The following is a 20,352-nucleotide window of genomic DNA, read 5'->3' as shown; positions in this document are numbered from 1 at the left end:
TGGAAAATAGGTAAATTTCAAAATATCACTGTCCTGATCACAAAAGCAAAGTTTGTGGGGAATAGCCATTTTCTATACTTTTGAGGCATAAGCAATTAGGAAATAACACTTACTACCCAGGAACCAAAAAAAAAAAAAAGTGTTACACGGTGTAATCAAAGTGATACTCTGAGGAAAGAACATTTTATACCAATTTTTTCAACCAAAAACAAGTTTTTATATATACATATATTTTTTTAAATATTTATATGATGGGAAGATTGCAAAAAAACTTTTGAAGAGGTACTCGGCTGGTTCCGCCTTATTTCCGATCAGAGACGATTGGGGAACACCCTCTGTCGGCTTTCTCCGCTCAGAGCCGACACATGACCTGTTAATGCAGGTTTGAAATGGGACATCAGACTGAAACAGGATTATTGCAATGCAACCAGGTCTGACAAAGGACTGCAAAGGGTTAAATGAGAATAATCAATTAATCAAAATAATCATATTTGGTTTTAGAGATCAAAAGAGTGTGCCAGGTTTATTTGTTGCCATTTTGATAGAAACATGTTGTAGGAAAATATGAATAACAATATTTTGTTCTCTTTTTCTGAACTATGTCTTTTTGTGTTTTATTTTCCAGATGTTGTTCTTGAGTATATCATCTCCGTCCTGACTGACATCCTGCACACACAACATGATCCTCTCCCCCTGTGCTTGACCATTCAGCTCTATGACAAAGAAATTGATTCGTCAGAGTCCAAAGCTAAAACTGTGTCTGTTGTGAAGTTCTATCACTATTACAGCCACTGGATACCTGCACAAGCAAAGGAAACACTGGTAGGAAATAGTTTATAAAGCACAGTGGTTTTAGAAGGGATCAGATATTTAGAGACTAGAGCAGTTTGCACAGTCCAGTAGTGTTGCTGTTGTGGTTCGGTGTTTATTTAGTCCTATACTGTATAAGGAAGTTTGAATAGAAATAAGCCATTCATTTTGAAGACTTGATTCTTTTAGTATAGAGATCTTGCATTACTATAGGATATTAACAATATAGCAGTTAAGATTCATCTCCTCGTGCTTGTCTGGATCCTTGTAGCAGAGTGGTCTCTAAACGTTGGGTATTAAAGGATCCTAATGATACAGTTAGCTGGTAACAGATAGCTAGGTAAATTAATCCATACCCTTACCACCCTTAAAATTAAGTTGCTTATATCCACAAAAGTGACTTTTGTAAGATTTTAATGTCCAGTAATTCTTGCTAATAAGTATGCTAAAGGTTGCAGAATTGTCAAGCACTTATTAGAAGCTTAGTTGGTCCAATTAAGCAATTTAGTGTACAGTTGGAACAAAAACCAGGGCATCGGCCCTCCAGGACCAGGATTGGGCACCCCTGCTATAGAAGGAAGTGGGGCGTTCAATTTTACTGTTGCATCGTTACCAATAATGCATTTTCTTTGTATCCAGTTTAAGGAGTCTGGGGCATCTGCTTCCAATCTTCCTCCCCCCCATGGCTCATTTTCCTGCTTGTTGAAGAATGCCCATGGCAAAGATGCTAACTGTTTGTTGCAAGACCAGTTTAAGGATGTTTTAGGAGAAGCTGTTTCTACACTTAAACATAATGATTTACCAGTGGCAATCAAACATATTATGCTCTACATAAAAACATGTGTAGACAACTTTAAAAAAGTAAGTGCATCGTTTTTGAGTAAAGCAAATAGTCATGTTTCTTGTGTGAATACCAAGTTTAGTAACATTTATCTGGATAAATGTAACATTTAAAAGCAGCATGCATGTTAAAATCCCACCAACATGATTTAAATTTAATTTTGCAGTTCACAAAAAGCACTGGAGTTGCTTTGCTAGGCTTCTATATGAACCTGCTGAGATCACTAATACACAGACTTGAATATTCAGAGGAACCCCCTGAATCTAGTACTGCAAGTGCCCAGGAGGAACTGGATCTCTTCATGGACTGTGATTATCTTACTGTGGGACAATCTGACAAAGAAGAGGTATATTTCCCTAATATGTTTATGTTTGCTCTCTGTCCTCTTAGCTCTTGCCAATTAATGCTTGAGTTAAGCTTCCCTGTAAGAGGAAATCTGTTTGAGATACAGATTTCATATTTGTAGAATAAAAGTAAAATGCATCTGATATTTATCTATGATATAATATGGCTGACATACACATATACACATACACATACACGTACATATACCCATATACACATATACACATACATACACACACACACACACACATAGCTATAGAGAAAGAAATAGGCCTGTGTGGGGGGAAAAAAAGCCTTTTTTATTTTTATTTTTTTAAATTTAGCAGAAAATGAAAAAATAAATAGTTTATGACAATTTGTTTTCAAAAGTTGTTGAAATACTTATTTAATAATCATATTTTGCTTTAGAATTTCGAAATCAAACATTTTACACAATAGTTCTTAGCGTAACTTAAAACTATAGGTATAATAGCGTAAATTAAAGTATTTTGTACTGAAAAGATAGGAAGGTTTGCAAACTTACATAAGACTAGACTGATATATCTAGGATAAAGAGAACATGTAAAAAAACATACAAAAATCCTGCACTTGGTTTCTGCCTTCATTTCAATGAACACACAAGGCAGTCAATCACAATCATGGATGAAAACAAAATGAAAATATCCTCTCCTCCAGGAGGAACAAAAGGAGGGGATGTGGACTGAATCGGCCTATCGGTGACTTGCTTTGTTAACAAGCGTGTGTGTGCGTGTGGCAGCCATATTACATCTAGGTCAATATCTTACAGGGGAGCTTAACTCAAGTGCCCAGAAACTGCTGAATAACTCACTCATTCGATTGCCTGTGCCTTTTAAAGGGTGTAGTCTAGAGGCGCACAAGAGGCACACTCATTCGCTCTTGTTGGTGTCAGTCAATGTTTCTAGCTGCCTTTTCCAGACCTTTTGCTGCCAGTCAAACTGACGGGCGGCTTCAGTCTCTGATCGTCAACAAGCTTTTAAAATCGTCTCTGATGGGTATTTGCCAGTTAACGTAAATGCTCTTATAGATGCATGAACTCCTATTAGTAAACCTTCAGACTCATGTCATAAGTTTGATCAGATCAGAACTTTTTTAGCTGAGGCCTGGTTGTTCAAACTCCTATTAAAAAAAAAAAAAAAAAAAACCTGGAATGGGTGCAGGGCTTGAGGGAGTCCTGCATTACACTATGTGCCAGTGGATTTTGTTCAGAACTAAATGTGCTTTTTCTCCTTTTAGGAGCTGGTAGATATGCTTGCATCCATTTTTAAGCACCCTACCCTGGACCAGTGGTTTATGTCTATGGAGCTGGAGACACCACCACCGCACAACCTGAACCCTGTCAGCATCAGACTGCTTTCTTCACAGTTAAATTCTGAAATCCTAAGGCTACTGAAGTTAAGCGCCCCTGTACTGCAACGTCTAGGTCACCTTGATTTAATATCAAAATACATGAGCGCTATAGAAAAGAGTGTTTTGAAAGAATTGGCAGCTGGAAAGTCTGGTGGTCGAAATAAAAGGATCCCTGGTAAGAAGTCTCAGCCAATGGAAGGGCTTGAGGCACTTCACCCTTATATGGAGGCCAATCAGCTAAAAGAAGTTGTGTCATCCATGCTGATGTTACCAGAAGATAATTTGACTGTTGCAGACCATGAAGACGAAACTGTGAAGAAGCTTAGCATATATGGACTAACTTTGGTTCAGGTCTTAACTGAAAACTGTCAGCAGTCCAGTCGGAATGAGATCTTGTTTTTATCAAGTGAACAGTTTAAAGTTGTCGGTAGCTTGCTGCAGTCCTGCACTAGTAAAGAGTTGGATAAGGTTATTCTTCAGGCTTTGCAGAGAGACCCTGTCTATGCACAGCTCATCCAAACAGACGTGCTTATTTACTGCCTCAGTCACATGACTGAAACCTGTCAGTCGATTGCAGCCTTCCTGATCCAGCACTGTAGAATTCATATGTTACAGTTTGAGATGTGGTGCTTGAAACCTGGAAGGAAGAAGCTTCTCAGTAACAATTTGGAGGCCTTTCTTTCACTCGTCAATGTGTATCTGAAATATGGAAGCCAAGAAGACATCACAAGGCCAAAATATGGTAATGATCTGCATATTACATACTGGTGAGAGTGACTGTAACACAACTAAATATGATTACACCACCCACTCGATATATCGCGGGTGTCGGGATCCAATATAAATCAGCTATATATCGAAAACAAATAGGCTAACAAATAAATAATGTACAACCACTCCCTCGTTTTATCGGGGGCATCAGAGTCCAGTATAAATCCTCTACGCATCCTGCTTTTTCTGCTTTTTCTTATAAAAAGCAGCACACTGTTTTAATTTGTACAGCGGAGGGTAATTGCTTCTCATCAACTTCAGTCTCCAATTAATGTCGCCTTTCTCCTTTCAAATAATTAAATTAACTTCCTCTCCTTTCTCAAATGCACAAACCTGCTGCATTGAAATAGTCCATTCCCAACAACATAGGAGGTTTGTTGCTAGGGAGCTGACGTCACTGCCTTGTGGCTTTTGCTAGTGCATTGCTGCCTTGTTGGCTAAAATAAAAACCTCTTCAGCAAGTAGGTATTTAATTTACTTTGTGTTATTGTGCAATACATGTGTATATGATAACAGTACGATATTAATGCTTTGTTTTTAATTGTTTTGTATATTGTTGTTTGTGATGTGCAGTACGAAATAAAACAAACAGTAATTCTAAGTGCCTATGTATGTTGCAGCTAAGGCATACTCAGTTAGACAGTAAAAATGGGGAGCCTCCAGGATCGCGATATATCCGAATTCGCAGTATAGCGAGGGGCGATATAATGAGGGGTGGGTGTAATTCATTATGGAACTTGCACAAAACTTAAGGATTTTTCTTGCAGTTAGAATTCTAACTTAAGCTAATTTAATCAAAACAGGCCGGTACAGTTATTTCACTACAGCTGAATACATGGACAATATAAAATTTGTATTTAGACTCACATTTGGAGGGGAAATAACATTTTGAAACTTACTGAAACTGCACAGGAGCCAGTCTTACTTCGGGTTGTTAATAACATTTACATTTATTTATTTATTTATTTATTTATTTTTCTTTTACACAAATACAATTCTAATTTATTGATTGCAGAGTTTGGATTGAATTCAACCAACTACAGTACCGGTACTTGCAGCCCATAAGTTGTCTATTTAATTTAGATATTATTTATCCCTTGGTATTTTTCTTTACAAAACAGGGTGTCAGCGTTTAAGAGCATCACTGCATTGATAAACAGATTTGTTCTAATTACAGATTTAAAAAAAATGTGTGTGGATATTTAAATGTGATCACATTACTGTATAGAATGTAATTTTACCACCAATGCATTTTCGCATAATGCTTACACTGATTGTTACCCCTCTTCCCAAACCTCTTTTTCGTGTTTTTTAGTGCGTACCCTGGTAATAACTGTACTCAAAGAAGCCTTCTTGAAGAAACTAGTCAACAGTGTGCTGTCTGATGCTGTTGCCAATGGACTGCCACTGCAGCTGGAAGTTGTCTGCAGTCTGATCCAGTTTTCAGTGTCCTTGCAAGATTTAGCTGATGTCATCAGTCAACTACCCGCACTCTTAGAAAAAACAGAAAACTACGAAAGGTAAATAACTCCAGCAAATATTTTGCCCATCCTTTCAGTTGTTCTTTTATAAATACATCCCATTGTGTTTCTCAGTTGTATGGTAGATGGTCTGAGTAATTTTAAACAAATGTTTCTGCATTTAAGCATGTTCTTGCGTAATAAAGATAAATTGATTACACAACATTTTATGGTTACTATTTATCAAATATATTTATTAATATGACTTTGACACTTTGAAATTCTTAAGATAAAATAGTTTTTAAGGTAACCTCCAATATTTTTCTCTAATATTGTTCTTCCTGTAAAACCCTGGAGAGTGAGTGAATAATATGCATAATGTCCGTGACTAGGGTAGACTAGCAATGTACAAACATATTTGCAGTCTCCTTCACAGGTGTTGTATTTGTCAGTACTTTTTAACCGGCACCTGTTTGGTTTAGATGTTAGGTCGTATATGGATCCTTTGTTGGTGTTTTACAGGTGGCAGTTGGTCGACTGTGTTTCCAAGAGACTTGACACCTATCAGGAAGACCAGGCTATCTGGAAGAAATCCTTGCTGACTGCCTCTACCAAGTGGCTGATTAATTCTTACTCCAGCAGAAAAGAGCAAGAGGAAGAAATGAAAGAGAAGGAGAAAGATATGCTGCTCAGGCTTCAGGAATTAGTGGTAACACTGCACATATTGCAATATATTTTTAAACAAAAACATGGATAGCTTCCTTTTTTGTTTTGACCAGGGTCATTTTAATCAACTTTAGCATTGATTTATGTCACAAGCAGGACTTTGTGTCTTGTGTAGATACCATTTAGTTTTTAGTTCATAAAATTGTAATCCTGGTCCAATACACATGCATACAGTTGGCAAGTATATCCTAATTAATTATAACTATTTATTCCACAATGATTACAAGGCTTACCATTGTGAGGCAGAACTTTGTAAGTGCAATAATATTTTCCACGACCACTGTATGTGCAGTAGCAGCAGCAGCTATCCAACCAAGTGGTGTGTAGACAAAAAACTCTTCGAAACAGCCCTCTCCTAAAATTGTACATACATGTTTTTTCGTCTGATTTTTGTAAGCTTTAATTTACTTTTTTTATTATATATTTTTTGTTCTAATACTTTACAATTGTATTGTTGTTGCAGCTTTCTTTTGGTAAAGTTACTGCAGGGGACTGGAATAATTTTGTGAAGTCAGGTCTTAAGTAAGTCAATATTTTTGGAATTCTTATCAAGCAGATGGTAAATACCATGCAGACCATACAGGTCCTTGCTGCTGTTCAACATATAGCAAAGATCAGAATCCAGAACAAATAATGTACCCATATGGGTGCATTACATGCTAAATTGAAATCCTTTTGGAGTTAAATACAAATGTTAAATGGGATGTGATTTTTGGATGTCACCTCTACTGTTTTTGCACATTGTACACATCTTACATGCAATTGAATTGGTACTCTTAACACAGAGAGACATTTTTATAACAGTGTCATTCTCTCTGTGGGGGGTGCTTTTTTTAACTATACTGTTCTGACAAACAATATATATTTTTTTAAATCCTAGGTACCGCTACAGAGATCCAGCTTTTCTGGAAGTGCTCAACAGTCTGTTGACCCTGCTGTATAAATCTGATGACACTCCAAAAGATTTAGTGCCCTTACCCATGATACATATGATGATAATGAACCATTCCTTGTTTCTGCCAACTATGTTGAAGACTGTAGAAGAGCAGGATGTGAATCCTCAATCAAAAGGTACAAAAAAGCCACTGCTTTAAACTTTTTCTCCCCAGGGCCAGTAATACAGTAGCTTTTCTTGTTCGACCAATCAGACGCAGCGTTTGTAACATGCTGAATCACATAGGACAGTCTGTGTGGTCAGTCTAAGGGCACATTGCCTTGAAGAAAAAAAGCAATTTGAACCAAAACATTCTCAACTACTGAACCTGTCAGTTGTTCACTTGTGTTTTCAGGGCTTGAATTTCAGCGCAGGGTCGTGGGAATAGCGCATTTTCCAAGTTGCTCCTGCATATTTGCAGCTTTCAGTACGGTCATCTTTAAACATTGTTTGTTTTTGTAGAAGCCGTCAAGACTCTGTCTGTTGCAGCAAGAGCAAAGTAAACAGTATTGGGGGGGGGGGACGACACACACAGTATTTAAGGGAGTTGCTTTTATTTATAACTTTGAAAAAAAACAACGCGGCATGAAAGATGAAATGGACCACTGGTTAAAAAGAGAAGCACCTTCCCTGAAGCAACACTAGTGTGAATGATGATGCAGTACAAAAATATATCGTTTTTTATATGCAAAAGTGCCTTTTTTTGCCATTCTCCCCCTAAAATTTTGGAATCCCACCCCATTGGCTGGAGCATAGGGGTGAAATCCCCCCAGCACACACAAATTAAATTCAAGCCCTGGTTTTAGTAATCTGCATGTGCAGCTCAACACACAGTGCAACTGCGAAGTAAACTTGCTGATTCTTCAGTTCTCTTCTTCAGTATTTTATAGGTGCAAATACATTGTTAGGCAGTGATCCTATAGAAAAATCTAATGAGAAATTAATTTTGTTTGCCGTTGCCACAGCTACCCCAATTTTACTTACCTCGGTTGAGTCTGCTGTGTATTGAATCATTGTTTGTTGTCCTGTTGGTAAATTGCAGATGCACTGGTGGATGTATTGCTTACACTGGTAAAGAACTGTGCTTCTGTTTGCGAAAGTAACCATTTTGCTGTTCTTTTGGGGGCTTATGGAGCAACTTTAAATACCACAGGTCAGTGCGATTTTTATCAGTTGTTAATTTTGGTCATTTAAGCCAGTATGATGATAATGAAAATACCTTATCTTCACTTTGCAGACCAGAAATTGTTACTGCTTCTTCAGGAGTATGAAAGAAACAATGTCAGCCTGGCTGAATTTAGGTAAGCAGAAATCAGTAAGCATGCCAGTTCAAGAAAGTGTAACTTCAAGTGTGACAACATGTCTGGAGAAAAAAAGTGTTTATGTAACTGATTTGATCAGGAAAGTACATGCAAGAGAGAGGCGTGTACCCTTACAGGAGGGCTTCAGCACTGTACTTATGCCTCTAAACAGCAAGCAGGATGAGAAATATAAACACCAGTGATGTAGAACACATGTTTGTGTATCTGTGCTGTACCCCACATCTCCACATTTTTAATAATTTTTTTAGTGACAGACTTTGATAGAAGCCCGATAGTAGCCAAGTCCGCTGAAATTACTTTTGTTCCTCATTCCTTGGAGGAATAAGAGGAATGGTTGAATGGTTCAGAAATGGACATGCATCCTCCAGAACAGCTTCAAGTTGCAGGCTCCTCCAGTTATACATTTTTATTATGCTGTTAATGCCACGAGGCTCTCTGCCCTATAGACAGTTTTACAGTATGATAGGCTCTCATTTTTTTGTCAGCACCACACCAGTGTATTTTTGTTTCCTTTTAATAATACATATTCTTTGATTGTGTTTTATTTGCTCTCACTATTAAAGATATTTTCTAATATGATACCGTAAACATGTTGTGCAATGCTATACCGTTTGCTTCCCAGACTGCTATTGTGGGGGCCAGCGGCAGTGGAACATCACAAGGCCAGGAAGAGCTTGGGGAAGTCCCTCTGGCAGCAGCCCAGTACAGAGGAGATCTTGGCCTTGCTCAACAGGGAAAAAATGCTTCACACTATACTGCATTTTCCTCAGCACCGACGCATCATTCCTGAGGTAGTGTATATTATTTTCCTTCGAGCTTGAAATTTTCACAATTGTATTATCTTGCATTTTTATAGTCCATTTTTGTTGTAATGACACCAAGTGACCTAAACAGGCACGCTCCTGCTACTCCATGCAGCAGTAGGAGGTTACACATGACTTGTAGCTCAGGAAAAAAAACATTTTAATTAAGATTTTTTTTGCGATTTAGATTACTGTACCATAAATCATATCTTACTGTGAAGACCCTGCAGATGCACAGCCCTCAACTGTACCTACAGTATAAACTGGTATTCCCTTTCAAGTACGAAATGTAACCATTACCGAATGGGTATTAACCTCTTTTTAAGACCCGAAACCTGAATAAGGTATAACAAAGCTGCTCAGCCGAGGCTCTGTGACACAGTCATGTCCGCCTCCGACGGTATAAAGGACTGCACACACAGAACTCACCGTCATTTTTCCTTCAAGCCTGCTGCAGTCATGGATGCAGCAACCTTGAAGGTTAATGGTTACATTTCTATTTCAGGGAACCAGAGTTATTGTATTTGCACTATGACGAACAGAGAACAGTGTTTTGATGAAGTGGTATGGATATACAACTTGAATGTAATGTTTTCAGACAAGTTATCTGCAATAACATAGGAATTGAATTACAACAATTAGGATGGTCATGGCAGTCTCTTTTTAATATTCCTGACCTTTACACATATCCAAAGATATATGTACTTTTGAAAAGGTTAAATATGTTCTTTCCAACTGACAGCATGATTTGTACATTATGTTGCAAAGTGAAAATGACAACTTGTCTGTTTCAGGAAGGGAAAGACATGCTCTTTAAGGATGACCGTATAAAGGACCTGGACGCTCTCTATGACCCCTGTTTTTTGTTGACACTCTTTAGTGCACTGGTCAAACCAGGTAAAGCTTGTACATAAAAGTAAATCTTGGTTTAAGCATATATCATATATAATCTCTTCAATAATTCTTCTGTTTTTATAGATTTTATTAACTGATCTAATTTGAGTTTCATAACAGGTTTTTACTTTTAGTACTGAGTGCAGATAGTTAGTTAATTAGTTAGTTAGTTGGTTAGTTAATTAGTTAGTTAGTTGGTTAGTAGGAAGAAGCTGCATCTTTGTATGTATAGGGTTGTGTTTGTAAATAGCTGTATATGCTGAAGTTTGTCCACAGTGTTTTTTGGGGGTTTTTTTTGCCTTTTGTGTCATTAACATTTGAACATTTTCATGTGGGTTTTACTTGTATCCATTAGATTAAGTGTTTAAAAGCTTATGTTTCACATAGTGTGTTTCTGAACATTTCTGTTCACAGAGTCAGTGGTAGACTGTTACAAGTTTGTGGACATGAATGCTTTGGGAGTGACTGTAGCAGCTCTTAGCAGTTATGATCCTAAAGTAAGAGCAGCAGCATATCAAGTCCTGGGATCTTTCTACCTTCACCTAGAGGGTGCCCGCTTCAGAGAGAAAAGACAGGTAAGGCAATGTTCCCAGATTTCATTGCATTGCCAGTGCATTGATGATGCTGTAACCCTGTGTTGCAAATTTCTTATTTTTTGTCTTAGACAGTTGTCAGAAGTATTTGCAAAAAGCAAAACTAATGTTGATACAAGCTTTCTTTCCTATGTACATGTATGTCAGAAATTGGTTGATGTGTAAAGAATAGAATGAGACAGCATATGTTCGTCTTTGCCGCTCCTGAGTCAGCGCGGTGAACTGAAGAAGCTGAATGTATTGCAGTAGAACAGTAAACAGGTACACTTGGATCTAGTCATTGCTACGTTCATGCGTGTTTATTTTTTTTTTCTTCCAGTTGCTCTGTCTGATGGACGCAGTGAAGAATGGTATTAAGCAACAAAATCTCAGGTTAACGTTCTCAATGGCAATGTACATTACCAAAGTTGCCCAACAAATGCTGAAACCAGGTGGGTTGCATTGAGATATATAGATATTAGTGGTGAAATCGGCACCCTAATTTCGTACTCGATTATCGTAGAGACATTTATCAATGGTAATCGATGCATTGTCGTTTTATTTGTCAAAATAAATAACTTTTTTTTCTTTAACAGACGATCCAATAACTAAAAACACTATTGTGCATAATAGTTAAACAAAAAGGTACAACTTATATTCAAATTATAAAAAAAAATACAAAGGGCTGGAGTTTAACAACTGAAAAGAATATGTGTGCGTCCGCATCAGATGTCTCTTTAACATTGTAATAATAATAATAAAAAAATACTATATTTTAACAGAAGTAATTTCTATCTGATCTGTGGTTGTTCATTACTGTTAACATTAAAAGCAAAACATTTGAATTAATCTTACAAATCCTGACTAGTTTAACAATCGTACTAAATTCAGCTTCTTTTTATATAACATTGCCATATAATCCAAACACAACATGCTTTGAAACAAAAAAAGGTAATCGGTAGATTTAATAGATTTAAAATATTTTTTAAATCAAGAAATCGTGAATACAACAGGCCTACTTATGATTTGGCTTGTCTAACGCAAATGTAGAGGCCTAAAGTGTGTATCGTTGCAACGCGCTAATCTACCGTACTAGCGCTAAAAGAATCGCACTCTCACACACTCAAGGTTTTAAAGGGTACAACAGCACTACATGAAAAATAAAACAAACTATCCCACCTTGCTGTTCAGAATGTATTTGGCCATTGTATCCCAATGCGCCCAAACATCTGCATAATGCCACACTGCTATGTCCAAAATCACTGTTCTCAAGCATCTCTCTGAGCCAAAAAGACTCGCGCATGTACCCTCACATGTGCTCTGAAATGTACCGGTGCATGCCCAATGAAGTGTTGTATATGCTGTATTACCTCCGTGTGGAAACACACTAGTCTGTATGACTAACATGGTCTGTCTAATTTTCCATAAGGAAGGAACTTGTACAATAAACTCAAACACTAATATATTAAAACTCTTTAGAATGCAGCCATATATTCTGCTATACAGATCATATTGCATTGTTAACTTAAACACAGTTATTCAATACTAAAGATTGGAAGACATTAGAATGTGATTCTCAACCCCGGACACCTGAAGATTCAAAGATTAATGATCACATTTTTTAAACATAACATTTTTTAGAGATATGGATTGAGATCTAATGTTTCATTAAGTCCATGTGGTTCCATAGATTTTAAAGTATAAATCCAGAATGACGCTATGCTCATTAGCAGATTAATTGTATTACCACCTCTCTCAGAGACTGAGAGACATTTAAGCATATATACCACATGGGTTGTATTACAATTGATAAAACCTTGTATTATGTATTTACGACCAGAGTGTGGGTGATGAAAAATATTTGGTATTGTGCAAGTGAGAATAATGAACACATCGTCCACACCGAACATTACCATGTACTGTTTTAGTAAGCCAATTGTCATTAGATGGATTTATACATAGAAGCGACTAACGCGTCCTTAATATTCCTAACACATCTAAAACAACATGTAGGTGGAGAGGTAACTAAAGGCTGAAGTTGAAGCTCATATTCCTATATCCTCCAATGTTTCGAGATTATTCTTTTATTATCATTGGATATATAAGTAAACTCTGTGACAAAAGTTTGTCTTTCTTGTGTAGTCAAATCATTCATCTTTATAGTTTCTATAAGCTCACGAACTTAGGCTTTCCATTACCTCTCCACCTAGATTTTGTTTTAGTCTGTTAAATTGAAATAATCTTAATATTCTTCTTTTTCTTTCCTAGAGGAACACATGTATCAGATAGTCAACAAGTTTCTTCTCTCCCATCAATATTTGGATCTGAAAAAAGTCCCTGGATTCTTTAAGCTCTTTTACAGTTTTGATTTGGAGGTAATTAATTGAAGATATTTAAAGTTATTAAAGCCCCATATTTCAGTGGCCATTTTAGGTTCTGGATTCATGTTTGCAGGGTATATATATATATATATATATATATATATATATATATATATATATATATATATAGTATGCTAAACAGAGAACTTCTGAGTTACTGTCTTAGTATTTGGTACACAGCTGTATTCTATAATTGTATCAACTAAGTTACCATTCTTGTCCAGGAAATCGTTTCACTTGCCCTCTGGCCATATATATGATGCACACCACACACTTCGAGATACTGGCTTTACAAATGGTAAATAGCCGTTTACCACTTGCCACATTGATTCAACCACTGGTCATATCAAGAACACAGATGCATTTTGCGTCATGTTAACAAACTGTTCTATCAGAGATGCCACTCCTCTGAAATTATTACACTGTGATTCTTCATTTTTTTTCACATTTCTAGTTAAGTTGTCATGTGTTTGTATTATCAGTTCATTTGAGTATACAATACTATTCCATTATAATAATTTGGTTTATTCTTGGTTAGACTATGCTGACAGTAAATTGTACAATATACAATACATGACTTTTAATTCCATAATTCACTGCTTTCTGTATTTCACTGTTTTTTTATTTGCAAGTCAGATAGCAAATATGATTTGACACAATCAATAAATGCCTAAGTTTAAACAGAACATTGGAGTTTACTGCTGTTATTGTACCCCCTTTATCTCCAAATCATGATGTGGAAGGGGCTGCCAATACCATGTATTACAGTTGGGTGTTTCTTCAAATACTCCTATCAGATACTGTCTATGTTCAATAGTGCTCTGCTGAAGAGCTGTAACAAAATCAAAATCCTCACTGGTATAGCTGGCAGTGGGACAAGTGTGTGCTATTGCTTTATCTAAATGCCCTATGTTATGCTTTGTCTTTTTTTTATTTTTTGTCAGCACAAAATGGAGCGTAACTGGGTTCTTGCTCTGCTGACAGAAGGATTAAAAGACAAGGATTGCTACAAGCTGTATAATCATCAGGGAATTTTCCACGTCCTCTTAGCATTCTTCAGTAGCCCTCTTTGTGAAGAGTCTGCTCAGGTGAGTTCCGTTCCAAACAACATTTAATGCACTACCAACATCTGAGCAAAAGCCCCCCCTCTGAAAGAACAGCTCAGTCCTGACTTCAATAACCCCTGCTATTCAGTCCTCGGCCTCTGTTAAGCAGAGACTGATTTTGTTATGTGAACTAAAGCAAAGACCACCAAAGTCATTTCACTTGTGACAGATGGATTTAAACCCAGGCATACTGAACCACCTAGACTGAAATGTCTTTTGAGAAAGTATATGTTGTATTCTCCACACATTACAGCAGTCCATTTCTTGTAAACACTGTGCAGGGTGTTCTAAAAGCCTTTAACAAGAGCCAATAGGGGATGAACAAACTCATTCAAACCCTTCCAAATGACATTGTTCTATTAATAGAGCAGTGTAGGTATAATTGGTAGCCAAATTGTCTGATCTGATATTCACATTACTGATGCTTGTATTTTTAGAATCAAATATTGAACATCTTGCAGCAAGCTTCCCATGTGACCAAGGCTGCATATGAGCTTATTCGAGATCACAGCCTGTTAACCTGGATGTTGCAAATCCTGGAGAAGAGGTATGTTGAGAAAAGAGAAATTAGGGGTGCAATATACTTTGTATGATTTGTTAATCTTTAATACTACACTTTTAATATTATATGTCATCATAGTATTGATTTTAACAAAATAAACATAATACATTTACTTGCATTTGAACATCTGAATCTAAATTAAATTTAGATTAAACCTACCTATGTTTTGTTCCCTTCTCAATGTAGTTGAAATGTCTGAACTGTTTTTTTCCAGGTTTATAGAAAGCAAGTTACTTTCAAGCATTATTTCTCTGGTGCACAACCTCTGGAATACAAACTTAGGAGATAAAGAGAGTGATGATGTTGATGAATCTTTACTTGGGAAGAAAACCCACAGGACAGCTAAGTGCCTTCCTCTGCCATTGATAAATGAATTTGTGGGTGTGCTCACTGTTCTTATCAGACATATTTGGTAAGACCATCCCGTATTTTACTATTCAATGCTACTTACTTAACCCTTTAAGGTACAATGGACATGTGTACTACAAAAATAAATGATGCTGACTTTCTTATTTTTGCAATGAGGTGCACGAAACAGGGTTTAAAATGTACTGACAGATTGGATCTGGTCATCCAAGTGGTCAGTTTCCTTGTGTCACTCTAAAATGTATTTGAAGAAGAAACCATTTGAACAACTGCTCAGTTCTTTGTGTACCTTACCTTAATGGGTTAAGTGTTATCTCAAGGACTGAATCGGCACACCCCAGGTCATGTGTGTAAGGCAGGGCATTTTCTTCTGTCCTAGGACCTTTTAAAGGGGGGGAAAGACCCCAAAAAGGGACAAATATACTGCATTTTTCTACTTATGGACATGACAATACATCACACAATGCCTTCCATCATAGACGACATGATAGACAGGAACAGCCAACCTCCATACAGCAACTGTAGTGACCTCTGGCGAGCCTCCTGAGCAAGCTGTCTGTTCAGCTTTTATACAGCAATCGGTTTTCTTCTTTTAAACGTACAGTATCGATTTACCGTGTTTGCCACAGTGTCTACTGACCTATAATCCACAATGTGCACTGTCATCAAAGCAATATGTTATACAGTTCTAGCTTGACATTGATTCAGTTAGTTTAATATTTTAAAGTGAAAATTTTTACATATTTTGTTCTCTTCAAGGACAAACGTTGAATTTCAGACATTGGCTCAGCTTTTGAAAACATTAAGTTCAGTGCTGAAACATCGCACAACTGCTCTTGATGCCTACAAAGAAACTGGAAGAATTGTCCTTAAGGAGAGGACTCTGTCAGGCACAGATGTGCTCATGCTTTTACATAAATGGAGTTTAGTGTCAAATGATGTTCATCTACTGCAACCCTTGCTAATTGTGGCCAAAAAATACAAAGTGAAGGACTTGCTGAGTAAGTACTGTATACTAAATGACTGTTACAAAATCTTGAAATCCATTTCTCCACCTCAACCCCTTCAAAAGCATTACACATGCCCTACAACAAGTTGGGTTTAAACCTTTTTACATAGGCATGTTTCTGTTTCTTTGACTTTAAAGACTTGTGACTGCTACTGGTCAGTCTTTGCAGTGATTATTCATTATTATGCAGAATTATTCGTTTGCAAACAGTTGTCAAGGCACTACCTGTATTTAACCATACATGTTAGTTCTAATAAGAAGAAACTTGTTATAAAAAAAACAGATCATCTGTCACAATTCAGAGTTCTACACATATCTAGAGAACCCCTTATCAAATAGACATGAAACTGGGTTAGTTCATTCTTATCCTCCCTATCAGAATCCTAATCTAGGGATATATGGAGGAACCTGTCGGCCCATGTGTGTCACTTACATTTTTACAGTGGATGTAAATCATGGTGACAGTTTGGTCATACCGTTGTTTCTGATTTTGTATTCTAATTTTTGGTCTTCATTTTGTTGCTTTCCAGAAACCGTAAAGGAAAGAAGTCGAAGCAGAGGCTCCTTTTTACACAGTCGCAGGAAGGTTGAAGACCCAGCTGAAGAGGAGACAACAGGAGAGCTGCAGAAGTCCTCCTTGGAGATGTGTGAACAATTCCTGAGAACTGCTTTCATTCATTGGGAACCAGTCATCCATTCTGTTCACCTTTCAAGTGATGGTTCAGGGCAAATGTCTGACCTGCCTGTGAAGGAAAACAATACCAGCAACCTAGCCTGTGCTACTGCTTACCTAGTAGTTAAATGGGAGCTGAATTCCATTGTTGGCTGCCAGCTGAATTCAAACCATTTATTGTTGTTTCTGAAGTGGTTTCAAAAAAACATTTTGCCACACAGTTCAGTTGTTGAAGAACTTCATAGAGACAGTTCTGTGAGGCTTAACTTCCTGCAACTTTACCACAGAGCTGCAGAACTTGCTGAGACGTACAACATGGACTTGGACATCTTCCATGCGTTTAGCTGTGTAATGATTCAGCTGCTGGAAGCCCAGAGTTCAGCTAAAACAAGACTCCATGAAACTATCAAGATGGTATGCTTACCCAGTGTTAATGAGGAAGATAACACAAGGAGAGGTAATACCCTTTAATCAATATATGCTTTGCAACTGTTCACAAACCATACATTGTTAATAAAGAACATCTATGTACAGTGCCCCAGGTAATATTTTGGGTCATTGAGTAATTTATTCTCCAATTTAGACTCTTGTGTGAGTAAAATATTTTGGGTGAGTAAAATGCAACATTACCTTGAAGTCGCTTATTCACCAACCAGAAACATGGCTTGCAAATGAGTGCATTCCACCACAAGTATTTATTTTTTTTATTTTATTGAAAACCCAGACTTATTGGTCACGTGTTTCTGGCAATTCCCAGGCAGGCTATAATTACCTGTAGCTGTCCCAACATTTATACAATTCATTCTCTAGCTACCCATGCACTATATTAACAATTGACAATTGAGAAGTCGGTAACCAATGAAGTACAAGAAGTCTGATAACATGCAAACTCAAGCTGTGCAGCAAAATTGCTATGCATATTCCTTATGCATTAACCCTTTGAGTAGTACGAACGTACCGCTACATTCGCTGCTCTCTGGTCCCCAAGGAGTACAAACATACCGGTATGCGCTGCAACTTTACACTTGAATTACTGCGCCTACAAAACCCCTGATCACATAATATTGTAACACTAGGTTTCTGTAACACCTTTTATTGGTCTCTTGCGCCCTCTGCCAGATATTGACTGAATTACATATAATAAACCCATTCACAAAATGTCAACAGTGTTTGTAAACTGGCAAAAATCACTCCGTGAGAAAGAAGTATTAGTAATAATACTGAATTCAGATTCCAATTTTAAATTCAAATACATACAATTCTTCCACTGAATTGGATGTCAGCGAGTGTGTCAGTGAAGAGTATTTACCATCAACATCAAGTGACAGCGAAGAGGCGGCGCCAAGCTCTGTGCGTTGCTCCACGCTTCAGGAGTATCATACACTGAAGCATTAGACACTCTCACTCCCTCAGCCCACAACCTGTCTACCCAGGAATGATTTATTTATCTCTCTTGCCTTTTTTTTTTTTGTTGTTAGGACGTGTTGTTGTGGTTGTTCCACCCCGTTGTTTATTGTTTATTGCCTACATGTTATTTTTTAGTTGAAACCTTTACCTATGACTAAATAAAACATTATATTTATTTGTTTGATTTATTTACGGTAAAAATTATTTGTCTGTATTTCGTCAGTATTCATTACATACATACAAACATATAGCCTTCAGCTTGTTTGTATGCTGTACTCGTAATAATCAAGCGCATGCAGAAGACAGAAAAAAAACTTACTCCTGTAGGACCGGCAGTGCATTTTAGAACTCACTACTCAAAGGGTTCAATTTAAATATCGTGCACAATTCATATACATAAAATACTCAATACACAGCTTATCTGGAGCGTTGCCTTTATATAAGAATGCATTAATGTATACATTTTAATTTGATTTAGTTATTGTAGTTCCTTCCCAAGAGCCTCTGGCTAATTATTGAAGGTTTAGTTTTAATAAAATAATTCAAAAAATAATAAAGGACAAGCACAGTCCTTGAAAAGTGACACGTGCCTTTGCCATTATACATTTGGCTACTTGATTTAGTTCCTTAGATCTTTTACCTTTGAATCTTTGATTTAGAGTTTTTTGGAGTTGGATGAAATTAACATAATAATCTTGTATAGTGCATTTAATTGCATTTAATTTACATTTCTCAGGGAGCATAGTGTTTCTTAATGTAATTGTGTTTTTTTTTGGTTTGTTTTTTCAGCTGCAGGTTTATTCTTGCTTTCGGTCTACATCCATGATGCGTGGTCTGGGGCAGTGGAACATGAAATGTTCCTGACTCATATCAAACTGGTAACTGAGGCATCTGAAGAACTAGGGAAGGCAGCAAAGACTCCCAAAGGAAAGAAATCCAAGAAGGGAGGCGCAGCAGTTGTGTCTGTCTGTAAAGAGATTTCTTCATTTCTTAAGGCACTCTAAACCCCATTATGTTGTTGTGAAGCCTGCATACTTTACTTTTTTATTCATCCTGGGTAGAATTAAACATCCATTTTTTTTATTATTATTATTATTACAAAAGTCATAGATGATGTTTACATAGACTATGAACACCAACATTTTATAGTTTATACTAAAAGTACTATACAGTTCCTACTAGTGTTTCACATTACTGTAATCCATTAAACCATATTGTCATAAACTAGGTTAATTGCTTACATTTAAAATGAATGAATAAGCATACTTCATTAAATGGCAAAATCTAGACTTGAATCATACTATAGTTTGTAGCCTGGGCTGCTGTTAGATGTATAGTAATTACCTCTGATACCTTTATTTGTCTTAAGAGCTTTACATTTCAGTGCTAATCAACTCAGTGCTCTGGTTCCTGTGGTCAGCCTCATGTTCACATGTGACTGATAGAACTTGCTGAGAAGGCTGGTGGTTTACCTCCTGGTTTACAAATAAACATTGTTTCCATGAAAACGTCCTTGTACTCCGATTCCTAAATGGAAAAGAAATCATGAAAATGATCATGCCTTTCTGCTGCGCTAGTCTGGTATAATTGTTTAGGTATGTTTTTCACCAATTCTTTGTTGTATGCCAATACATGAGCCAGATTTTGGGGTTGTTTTGGTTTTCTGTCAAATACGATTATGTCTAATAGCAGATGTTCTCTTCAGATTTTGCTTTCAAGTTTTGCATTGAAATCTTAGTTGAAGTTCCCAAATTGCTTATAAAGCTTTTGTATATGGTTATTATTACTTGTTTATTTAGCAGACGCCTTTATCCAAGGCGACTTACAGAGACTAGGGTGTGTGAACTATGCATCAGCTGCAGAGTCACTTACAACTACATCTCACCCGAAAGACGGAGCACAAGGAGGTTAAGTGACTTGCTCAGGGTCACACATTGAGTCAGTGGCTGAGGTGGGATTTGAACCAGGGACCTCCTGGTTTCTTTAACCACTGGACCACACT

The 20,352-nt window shown here is 37.0% G+C and overlaps 1 protein-coding gene across 1 annotated transcript in view; it reads left to right on the top strand.

Annotated features, from left to right (window-relative positions):
- LOC117405861 (nucleolar pre-ribosomal-associated protein 1-like) overlaps positions 1 to 19,741 on the top strand; it is a 61,467-nt gene extending 41,726 nt beyond the window's left edge. The window contains exons 19-39 of the mRNA XM_034009292.3: positions 626 to 822; positions 1,450 to 1,671; positions 1,818 to 1,997; positions 3,251 to 4,106; positions 5,451 to 5,655; positions 6,118 to 6,304; positions 6,785 to 6,843; positions 7,202 to 7,392; positions 8,298 to 8,408; positions 8,493 to 8,556; positions 9,200 to 9,368; positions 10,175 to 10,277; positions 10,689 to 10,849; positions 11,187 to 11,298; positions 13,115 to 13,221; positions 14,172 to 14,315; positions 14,771 to 14,880; positions 15,110 to 15,307; positions 16,021 to 16,262; positions 16,801 to 17,400; positions 19,140 to 19,741. Coding sequence (XP_033865183.3) covers positions 626 to 822; positions 1,450 to 1,671; positions 1,818 to 1,997; positions 3,251 to 4,106; positions 5,451 to 5,655; positions 6,118 to 6,304; positions 6,785 to 6,843; positions 7,202 to 7,392; positions 8,298 to 8,408; positions 8,493 to 8,556; positions 9,200 to 9,368; positions 10,175 to 10,277; positions 10,689 to 10,849; positions 11,187 to 11,298; positions 13,115 to 13,221; positions 14,172 to 14,315; positions 14,771 to 14,880; positions 15,110 to 15,307; positions 16,021 to 16,262; positions 16,801 to 17,400; positions 19,140 to 19,354 — 4,433 coding nt within the window. The 3' untranslated portion in view covers positions 19,355 to 19,741. The remainder of the gene's footprint in view (positions 1 to 625; positions 823 to 1,449; positions 1,672 to 1,817; positions 1,998 to 3,250; positions 4,107 to 5,450; positions 5,656 to 6,117; positions 6,305 to 6,784; positions 6,844 to 7,201; positions 7,393 to 8,297; positions 8,409 to 8,492; positions 8,557 to 9,199; positions 9,369 to 10,174; positions 10,278 to 10,688; positions 10,850 to 11,186; positions 11,299 to 13,114; positions 13,222 to 14,171; positions 14,316 to 14,770; positions 14,881 to 15,109; positions 15,308 to 16,020; positions 16,263 to 16,800; positions 17,401 to 19,139) is intronic.
- The last annotated feature ends 611 nt before the right edge of the window (positions 19,742 to 20,352 follow it).

The sequence above is a fragment of the Acipenser ruthenus genome, chromosome 9 (genome assembly GCF_902713425.1).
Source record: "Acipenser ruthenus chromosome 9, fAciRut3.2 maternal haplotype, whole genome shotgun sequence".
Classification (NCBI taxonomy): domain Eukaryota; kingdom Metazoa; phylum Chordata; class Actinopteri; order Acipenseriformes; family Acipenseridae; genus Acipenser; species Acipenser ruthenus.
This window is presented reverse-complemented; position numbering and strand designations above follow the sequence as displayed.